Consider the following 11,298-nt stretch of genomic DNA (forward strand, 5'->3'; position numbering starts at 1 on the left):
CGTTGGGTGGAGAAGCAGAATTGTTTTCGAAAAGTGTTCGTATGGAAGAAGATTCGGAGTAACTGTAATACATCACGGATGCGCTAATTTTGATCGAGATGAAATGGATGCTCCGTGTATGAGATAGTATTTCACGCAGTGTCCTGATTTGAAGGACTAAAGAGGTAACTGTTGGCGATTTTTTAGTTGATAGGGAGAGAAATAACGAAGCTTCTTAAGACTTCGAGTTTATTTTAACATACATAATTGAAAGGTGCAAATAAAAATTTTTATCATCCAACTGTCGCACAACGGCATCGTTATTATTAGCTGACCCGTTAACTGAAGAATATATTTTGAGTCAGTGGCTGACCATCGAAGCGCCGAGCCGCTTTAGTCTGGAATCGGCAGGAAAGATAAAGTGCGTATGTCTTGTCTGAAATGTAAAAACTAAAATCATCATACATCATACATCATACATTAGACCTGTCCTTAAGAAGGCCAAAATCGAACTTTAATGGTCTTACCCCTCAAATTGGTTCGAAATAATTAAAAAAAAATGTCCAAATTTTTAAAAATTTTTCCCTCAATATTTACCCCCGCCCAGGAAGCCTTACTTTTTCCCATAAGAAAAGCATTGGTTTTTCGGGATTTTTAATCGTTTTTTTACCGCTGCCGTAATTATCAGCTAAAAAATTGCAAATGCTCAAAAAATGTTGACAGTTATGTTACCTTTGAAAATGAAAATGAGTGAATGTATGAGAATCGTGCTCGGCAGATTTCGAGTACCGGGTTCTCTACCTCCTGGATCCTGCGCTCCGGGTCCGCTTCCTGGTGCAACTCGAGTTCCAAGACAAGCGCCCCGTAGTTCTTGCTGTCCAGGTCCTTGACCTGGTGACTTTTGACCTTCAGGACTAACTTTCCGTAGTCCTGGCTGTCCAGGTCGTCTGCCTGGTGGATTTTGACATCCGGGACAAGCGCTCCGTGGTTTTGGCTGTCCAGGTTCTGGACGTGTTGACTTTGGACTTTGAGGACTAATTTTCAAGTACACAAGTTTGATTATTGAGAACGTCATGATTTGTACTATCAAATCAGTATGCATGCTTCAGATAACATTTTGAATCCGAAAAACAACGTAGGACTAGGATCAACAAATTGCAATTGGTGAGTAGTTGTCCTGGTATAAATAGAAATATATGACAATAACGTCGTTCAATTAGAGCTAAAATTGCTGTGCGTAGTGTTTCAAATCTGTATTTTTTGACGGAATTTATTGTCATAAAATTGTAATACGTTATCCTTACATGCACGTGTAAACGTAATTTGTAACATTATATAAAAAAAATCTTACGGGCAGATTGGCGGTGGTCGGAGGTGGTAAAAGGTGCTGGGAGGTGGTAGGAGGTGGTGGGGGATAGTAGGAAGTGGTCGGGGTCGTTGGAGGTGGTCGGAGGTAGACGAGGAAGAGTACGAGGACTTGTGCTCGGTGAGTTTAACATTTTTATAATATTTGATGGCAATTGTAATTATGTTTCATCTAAAATATTTCAAACTTGTCATGTTTACAATAAATTATTTCAATTCATTTTTTGTGCAAGCACATATTTAGTAGCTCATGAAATTTATTACGTATTAATAGATTATTTAATTATATTAATCCTTACATAATACTTTTGATGTGTTCTTGTACTGAAAATATTTATTACTATTCCAGTTATAACCCGAGGTGGTTAGCAGTGGTCGTCGGGGGTGGTTGGCGGTGGTTGGAGGTGGTCGAGCTGGACGAGGTGGAGGACAAGGATTCGTGCTCGGTGAGTTTAACATTTTTACAATATTTGATGAAGTAGAATCAGCATCAGGAGTAGGATCAAGGGAAGATGTAGAAATGGGAGTAGAAGTAGGAGTAGTGGTAGGAATAGGACTCGGAGTAGGAATATGAGTGGAAGTAGGAATAGTAGGAATAGTAGGAGTTGGAGTGGGATTAGGAGTAGGAGTAGGAGTAGGAGTAGGAGCAGAAGTAGGTAGGGCGGGTTGGGTCGTGTGAGGGGAGGGGAGGGGTGGGAAGGGGATATTATCATATCAAGTTATCAGTAATAAGCAATTGCGGGTAAAATATTAGCTTACTTTTGTGAGTACTTATGAATATAGCCTCTATGAATATTCATTGTTGATATATAAGGTCTGGCAACGTACCTACTTTCTGTAAGAGATGTTGAAGATTTTTAACATAATCATGTTTCAGTTCTGTGCCCCACCTAGTGATCCACTAGTACATATCCTCCGACGTGACATCGCTGTGCTACGTATAAAGAAGAAAAGATTGATTAAGATGCAAATTGCTCCTCTCTTCTTGCCATTGTGCTTTCAGCCATTGTTGTGCCGTGTGTTTAAAATTTAGGACATTATATAATATAGAATAACAGGTACGGCTACGAATATAACACTACAATAAATCTTATAGAAATGAGCTCTCATTGAGATTTCTCTGTATTTATAACTCGACGCGAGAAGGCAAAAATCAATGTAATGCCATCTGTAAGGTAATTTGACTCGTGTTTGCACAACGAGAACTCGTTGGGCATTTTGCGGTGAAATTTGAAAAATTTTTGTACAAGAAATTAAATAATTATAAAAATGGAGAAATAATATTATCTCTAATAGTGAATGTAGCTAATACAGCTTTAACCGTATATTGATTATGTTAATGATCTATTGTGACAAGATCGGAATTAGATAAGCTCTCTAAATACTCTTTCCTAGACTATTAATTTATATCATGTATATGTAAATGTATATTTCTTCAGTTTATACAATCACTGCACTAGGATTACCCTTGCCACGTTTTATGATGCGCTTGTGTAATTTGTATATTATAAACCTTACGTTTTACTCTATTTGCGACAAGTTGTGAGTGTTTCGAATTTCTTGGCAATAATTTATGTACATGTATGTGTATATATGTATATGTATACTTATGCATGTGTATATACATATGTACACATATTTAAAACTAGATTTTTACAATAAACACAGAGGTTTTAGTATATTCACATACGGATTTCTGTGTATAGGTATACTTAAATTAAAATATCCTTATCTCTAATACGGAGTTCTTTGTAATTCGCATTTGTTCTTGTAACCCAATGTCCTACATACGATGGCAAAAACCGAGATCCAACTTAACTGAGTCTCAAAGCTCTGTTGACATGAAAGCAGCTATTCGATAGAAATTATAGTTTATAGTTTACACAGCCCATTACATGATATTTCATTATAAATAAATATGTTTCAATGTATTTAGGAATAATTTATCAAATATACAGAAGTCATGTGCAAATAATAAATGAATTGATTCGACCGCAGTTTGATGTATTCATTAGAGCTTTAATAATAAATTCAAGCTTTGTTACTTCTTTTATTTTATTATGGATAATCGAAAACATTTCCGACTAATCGTGCTGTGGAAGCATGGGGATTAAACCAAATGTAGCAAAAGATTAGAAACAGTGTATGTAGAGTACGGGTATTTTTCTAATAATGCAAATAGAATAGAATACCACGCCTTGCGAATTAGCTTTCCAGTCAGAGATGAATCATGAATTTTAAGGACTGCATTATCGTTGTTGAATACTCTATGCCTCATGGGAAAAGAAAATCTGTAACGACAAACTTGATGCACCGGATCATCGTCGACTTTAACTTTTGAAATGTCCTACCGTTTCCGAACACCTCCAACCATCCTATTTACCTATATTACCAGATTAGCTATGATATGGAAAGAGAAGAATTATTCATTTCGAAATGGGATTCTATTCGACGCGCGCTCGACGTATTCCATGACATTAGTATTCATAATTATTCCAACAACTTTTCATTTGCTCTCTCGATCTTGAATTTTCATAGGCATAGAATCGAAACGTTGTTTTAGCTGGTCACAAGTGAAGTATCTGCGTTGGGTGGAGGAGCAGAATTGTTTTTCGAAAAGTATTCGGATGGAAAAAAATTCAGAGTAACTGTAATACATCACGGATGCGTTAATTTTGAACGAGATGAAACGGATGCTTCGTATATGAGACAGTATTTAACGCTGCGTAGTGATTTAAAGACCTAGAAAGGTGATAGGGAGAGAAAGAACGACGCTTCTTAACATTTCGAGTGTATTTTAACACACATTTGAAAGATACGAGCGAAATTTTTCATCATCCAACTGTCGCAGAACGGCAGCGTTATTAGCCGAGCCGTTCACTGAGGAATATATCCTCAGTCAACGGCTGACCATCGAAGGGCCTGGCCGCTTGAGTCTGGAATCGGCAGGAGAGATGAAGTGTGTATTTCTTGTATGGAACGTGAAAACTAAAAGCATTATACATCATATCATATCATCATACATCGTACACCATACATCATACACCATACATCGTACATCATACATCGTACATCATACATCGTACATCATACATCATCATACATAGTATCAAAGTTCGAAACCATAGTTTGGATGTCGGACGTTCAGAAACTGACGTCACCAATTCAAAATCAGCTAGCCGAATTCCTCAGTCTGGAATCAACCGCGCAGTAGAGCGGACGGATGAGAGTCGCGCTCCGCAAATTTCGAGTATCGGGTTCTCAACCTCCCGGATCACGCGCTTCGGCTCCGCTACGTATTTCGAGTACCGGGTTCTCAACTTCCCGGATCCCGCGCTTCGGGTCCGCTACGCGGTGAAACTCGACTTCCAGGATAAGCGCTCCGTGGTTCCTGGTTCATGTTTACAATAAATTATTTCAATTAGTTTTTCGCGCAACCCCAAATTCGGTAGCTGTCAGTCCGCTAATAAAATTTCTCGACTTCCAGGATAAGCGCTCCGTGGTTCCTGGTTCATGTTTACAATAAATTATTTCAATTCGTTTTTCGCGCAAGCCCAAATTCGGTAGCTGTCAGTCCGCTAATAAAATTTCTCGACTTCCAGGATAAGCGCTCCGTGGTTCCTCGTTCATGTTTACAATAAATTATTTCAATTCGTTTTTCGCGCAAGCCCAAATTCGGTAGCTGTCAGTCCGCTAATAAAATTTCTCGACTTCCAGGATAAGCGCTCCGTGGTTCCTCGTTCATGTTTACAATAAATTATTTCAATTCGTTTTTCGCGCAAGCCCAAATTCGGTAGCTGTCAGTCCGCTAATAAAATTTCTATAACTTTATAATCTTCTCATAATCTTTCTGGTAGATTATATCGATAAAAAAATTATATCAAATCTTACACATTATTTTTGATTTGTTCTCATGCCGAAAATATTTATTAGTATTCGAGGTATAACTCGAGGTGGTTGGCGGTGGTCGTTGGGGGTGGTTAGGGGTGGTTGCGGGTAATCTCGGTGATTCAGGAGGAGGTGGACGAGGATTTGTGCTCGGTGAGTAAAACACTTTTATAATATTTGATGCCAATTATAATTATATTTTATCTAAAATATTTCAAACTAGTCATGTTACATTAAATTATTTCAATTCATTTTTCGCGCAAGCACATATTAAGTAGCTATGAATAAGCTTATGCAATTTATTATATTATTAATTAATTAATTAATCAATTCCTCAATTATAATAATCCTTACACAATATTTTCGATGTGTTCTTATACTGAAAATATTTATTACTATTCAAGGTATAACCTGAGGTGGTTGAAGGTGGTCGGAGGTGGACGAGGAGGAGGACGAGGAGGACGAGGATTTGTGCTGGGTGAGTAAAACACTTTTATAATATTTGATGGCAATTGTAATTATATTTCATCTGAAATATTACAAACTTGTCACGTTTGCAATAAATTATTTCAATTCATTTTTCGTGCAAGCATATATTCAGTAGCTATGAATGATCTTGTACAATTTATTATATTATTAATTAATTAATTAATATTCCTATAATATTTGATGGCAATTGTAATTATATTTCATCTGAAATATTACAAACTTGTCACGTTTACAATAAATTATTTCAATTCATTTTTCGTGCAAACACATATTCAGTAGCTATGAATAATCTTGTACAATTTATTATATTATTAATTAATTAATTAATATTCTTATAATATTTGATGGCAATTGTAATTATATTTCATCTGAAATATTACAAACTTGTCACGTTTACAATAAATTATTTCAATTCATTTTTCGTGCAAACACATATTCAGTAGCTATGAATAATCTTGTACAACTCATTATATTATTAATTAATTGATTAATTACATTAATCCTTACACAATATTTTTGATGTGTTCCTATACTAAAAATATTCATTACTATTCCAGGTATTACCCGAGGTGGTCGGAGGTGGACCAGGAGGAGGACGAGCTGGACGAGGAGGAGGACCAGGTGGACGAGGAGGAGGCGGGGTGGGTCGTGGGAGAGGACCTCTCCTCTCCTCAGAGGAGGGGAGGAGGCGGGGTGGGTCGTGGGAGAGGACCTCTCCTCTCCTCAGAGGAGGGGCGGGGGAGGGGGAGGGGCAGGGAAGGGGGAGAGGTGGGCGGGGAGGGGGAAGGGAAGGGAAGGGGTGGGGAAGGGAAGGGAAGGGAAGGGGCGGGTCGGGGAAGGGCGGAAAGGGGGGGGGGGGGGGGGGGGGGAAGGCGGGGGGGGCGGGGAGGGCGGGAGGGTGGGAGGGTGGGAGGGAGGGAGGGAGGGCGGGCGGGGGGGGGCGGGGGCGGGGGCGGGGGGCGATCTGCTCTATTAACTCTAACGGGCTCGAATTGACATCCGTCCTCCACTTCCCCCCCCCCCCCCCCCCCCCCCGCCCCGCCCGCCCTCCCTCCCTCCCTCCCACCCTCCCGCCCTCCCGCCCTCCCGCCCTCCCCCCCCCCCTTTCCGCCCTTCCCCGACCCGCCCCTTCCCTTCCCTTCCCTTCCCCTTCCCCTCCCCTTCCCTTCCCCCTCCCCGCCCACCTCTCCCCCTTCCCTGCCCCTCCCCCTCCCCCACCCCTCCTCTGAGGAGAGGAGAGGTCCTCTCCCACGACCCACCCCGCCTCCTCCCCTCCTCTGAGGAGAGGAGAGGTCCTCTCCCACGACCCACCCCGCCTCCTCCTCGTCCACCTGGTCCTCCTCCTCGTCCAGCTCGTCCTCCTCCTGGTCCACCTCCGACCACCTCGGGTAATACCTGGAATAGTAATGAATATTTTTAGTATAGGAACACATCAAAAATATTGTGTAAGGATTAATGTAATTAATCAATTAATTAATAATATAATGAGTTGTACAAGATTATTCATAGCTACTGAATATGTGTTTGCACGAAAAATGAATTGAAATAATTTATTGTAAACGTGACAAGTTTGTAATATTTCAGATGAAATATAATTACAATTGCCATCAAATATTATAAGAATATTAATTAATTAATTAATAATATAATAAATTGTACAAGATTATTCATAGCTACTGAATATGTGTTTGCACGAAAAATGAATTGAAATAATTTATTGTAAACGTGACAAGTTTGTAATATTTCAGATGAAATATAATTACAATTGCCATCAAATATTATAAGAATATTAATTAATTAATTAATAATATAATAAATTGTACAAGATCATTCATAGCTACTGAATATATGCTTGCACGAAAAATGAATTGAAATAATTTATTGCAAACGTGACAAGTTTGTAATATTTCAGATGAAATATAATTACAATTGCCATCAAATATTATAAAAGTGTTTTACTCACCCAGCACAAATCCTCGTCCTCCTCGTCCTCCTCCTCGTCCACCTCCGACCACCTTCAACCACCTCAGGTTATACCTTGAATAGTAATAAATATTTTCAGTATAAGAACACATCGAAAATATTGTGTAAGGATTATTATAATTGAGGAATTGATTAATTAATTAATTAATAATATAATAAATTGCATAAGCTTATTCATAGCTACTTAATATGTGCTTGCGCGAAAAATGAATTGAAATAATTTAATGTAACATGACTAGTTTGAAATATTTTAGATAAAATATAATTATAATTGGCATCAAATATTATAAAAGTGTTTTACTCACCGAGCACAAATCCTCGTCCACCTCCTCCTGAATCACCGAGATTACCCGCAACCACCCCTAACCACCCCCAACGACCACCGCCAACCACCTCGAGTTATACCTCGAATACTAATAAATATTTTCGGCATGAGAACAAATCAAAAATAATGTGTAAGATTTGATATAATTTTTTTATCGATATAATCTACCAGAAAGATTATGAGAAGATTATAAAGTTATAGAAATTTTATTAGCGGACTGACAGCTACCGAATTTGGGCTTGCGCGAAAAACGAATTGAAATAATTTATTGTAAACATGAACGAGGAACCACGGAGCGCTTATCCTGGAAGTCGAGAAATTTTATTAGCGGACTGACAGCTACCGAATTTGGGCTTGCGCGAAAAACGAATTGAAATAATTTATTGTAAACATGAACCAGGAACCACGAAGCGCTTATCCTGGAAGTCGAGAAATTTTATTAGCGGACTGACAGCTACCGAATTTGGGCTTGCGCGAAAAACGAATTGAAATAATTTATTGTAAACATGAACCAGGAACCACGGAGCGCTTATCCTGGAAGTCGAGAAATTTTATTAGCGGACTGACAGCTACCGAATTTGGGCTTGCGCGAAAAACGAATTGAAATAATTTATTGTAAACATGAACGAGGAACCACGGAGCGCTTATCCTGGAAGTCGAGAAATTTTATTAGCGGACTGACAGCTACCGAATTTGGGCTTGCGCGAAAAACGAATTGAAATAATTTATTGTAAACATGAACGAGGAACCACGGAGCGCTTATCCTGGAAGTCGAGAAATTTTATTAGCGGACTGACAGCTACCGAATTTGGGCTTGCGCGAAAAACGAATTGAAATAATTTATTGTAAACATGAACCAGGAACCACGGAGCGCTTATCCTGGAAGTCGAGAAATTTTATTAGCGGACTGACAGCTACCGAATTTGGGGTTGCGCGAAAAACTAATTGAAATAATTTATTGTAAACATGAACCAGGAACCACGGAGCGCTTATCCTGGAAGTCGAGTTTCACCGCGTAGCGGACCCGAAGCGCGGGATCCGGGAAGTTGAGAACCCGGTACTCGAAATACGTAGCGGAGCCGAAGCGCGTGATCCGGGAGGTTGAGAACCCGATACTCGAAATTTGCGGAGCGCGACTCTCATCCGTCCGCTCTACTGCGCGGTTGATTCCAGACTGAGGAATTCGGCTAGCTGATTTTGAATTGGTGACGTCAGTTTCTGAACGTCCGACATCCAAACTATGGTTTCGAACTTTGATACTATGTATGATGATGTATGATGTACGATGTATGATGTACGATGTATGATGTACGATGTATGGTGTATGATGTATGGTGTACGATGTATGATGATATGATATGATGTATAATGCTTTTAGTTTTCACGTTTCATACAAGAAATACACACTTCATCTCTTCTGCCGATTCCAGACTCAAGCGGCCAGGCCCTTCGATGGTCAGCCGTTGACTGAGGATATATTCTTCAGTGAACGGCTCGGCTAATAACGCTGCCGTTCTGCGACAGTTGGATGATGAAAAATTTCGCTCGTATCTTTCAAATGTGTGTTAAAATACACTCGAAATGTTAAGAAGCGTCGTTCTTTCTCTCCCTATCACCTTTCTAGGTCTTTAAATCACTACGCAGCGTTAAATACTGTCTCATATACGAAGCATCCGTTTCATCTCGTTCAAAATTAACGCATCCGTGATGTATTACAGTTACTCTGAATTTTTTTCCATCCGAATACTTTTCGAAAAACAATTCTGCTCCTCCACCCAACGCAGATACTTCACTTGTGACCAGCTAAAACAACGTTTCGATTCTATGCCTATGAAAATTCAAGATCGAGAGAGCAAATGAAAAGTTGTTGGAATAATTATGAATACTAATGTCATGGAATACGTCGAGCGCGCGTCGAATAGAATCCCATTTCGAAATGAATAATTCTTCTCTTTCCATATCATAGCTAATCTGGTAATATAGGTAAATAGGATGGTTGGAGGTGTTCGGAAACGGTAGGACATTTCAAAAGTTAAAGTCGACGATGATCCGGTGCATCAAGTTTGTCGTTACAGATTTTCTTTTCCCATGAGGCATAGAGTATTCAACAACGATAATGCAGTCCTTAAAATTCATGATTCATCTCTGACTGGAAAGCTAATTCGCAAGGCGTGGTATTCTATTCTATTTGCATTATTAGAAAAATACCCGTACTCTACATACACTGTTTCTAATCTTTTGCTACATTTGGTTTAATCCCCATGCTTCCACAGCACGATTAGTCGGAAATGTTTTCGATTATCCATAATAAAATAAAAGAAGTAACAAAGCTTAAATTTATTATTAAAGCTCTAATGAATACATCAAACTGCGGTCGAATCAATTCATTTATTATTTGCACATGACTTCTGTATATTTGATAAATTATTCCTAAATACATTGAAACATATTTATTTATAATGAAATATCATGTAATGGGCTGTGTAAACTATAAACTATAATTTCTATCGAATAGCTGCTTTCATGTCAACAGGGCTTTGAGACTCAGTTCAGTTCGTCCTCCTCCTCATCCACCTCCGACCACCTCCAACAATCGCCAACCACCTCGAATAACCACCGATAACCACCTCGGGTTGTACCTGGAATAGCAATAAATATTTTCAGTATCAGAACACATCAAAAATATTACGTGAGGATTAATATTTGAAAAGTGCTGGAATAAATTTTTTCTGGCACTATTCGGACGCAATTTTGCGAGACAAATCGATTGAGCGTAGTCCTGATACGCTGCGAGCAGCGGATAAAAAGTTACAGCCAAAAAACCAGAACCTCAGATTTCGACATTTTTCAGTAGGCGCATTTTCCTTCGTAACTTTTTTCCTGTTGATCCCACGCTCTTTTCGCTGCGTTCTCTGAGTTCCTGGGGATACAATTAGTCAGGAAAGGGTCGTACAAATCGAATCTGAGACCAGAAATTTTCGGCTCCAAAAATGAAAAAAAAGTAAGGCTAACCCCTCTGCATTTTTTGCGAAAATTTTCGAGATTTTGAAAAGTGCAGAAACAAATTCTTTCATGCGCTATCCCGACGTAATTATGCGAAAGAAATCGATCGGGCGGCGAGGGGCGGGAAGGGTAGGGTTGGGTAGGGGGTAGGGTAGGGTAGGGTAGGATAGGGTAGGGTAGAGTAGGGTGTAGGTTCGGGTATGGTAGGGTAGAGTAGGGTAGGGTCGGGTAGGGTAGGGTAGGGTAGGGTAGGGTAGGGTAGGGTC

The 11,298-nt window shown here is 39.5% G+C and overlaps 1 protein-coding gene across 1 annotated transcript; it reads right to left on the reverse strand.

The window, feature by feature from the left end:
- Positions 1-317: 317 nt before the first annotated feature.
- LOC124294088 (translation initiation factor IF-2-like) lies at positions 318-1,137 on the reverse strand. Its single transcript, XM_046737947.1, has 2 exons — positions 712-1,137; positions 318-415 (listed from the first exon to the last, which is right to left on the reverse strand). Exons 1-2 carry the CDS (start codon positions 1,079-1,081, stop codon positions 318-320), a joined length of 468 nt encoding a protein of 155 aa, XP_046593903.1. The 5' UTR covers positions 1,082-1,137.
- Positions 1,138-11,298: the final 10,161 nt, after the last annotated feature.

The sequence above is a fragment of the Neodiprion lecontei genome, chromosome 4 (assembly GCF_021901455.1).
Source record: "Neodiprion lecontei isolate iyNeoLeco1 chromosome 4, iyNeoLeco1.1, whole genome shotgun sequence".
In the NCBI taxonomy this organism is placed as follows: Eukaryota; Metazoa; Arthropoda; class Insecta; order Hymenoptera; family Diprionidae; genus Neodiprion; species Neodiprion lecontei.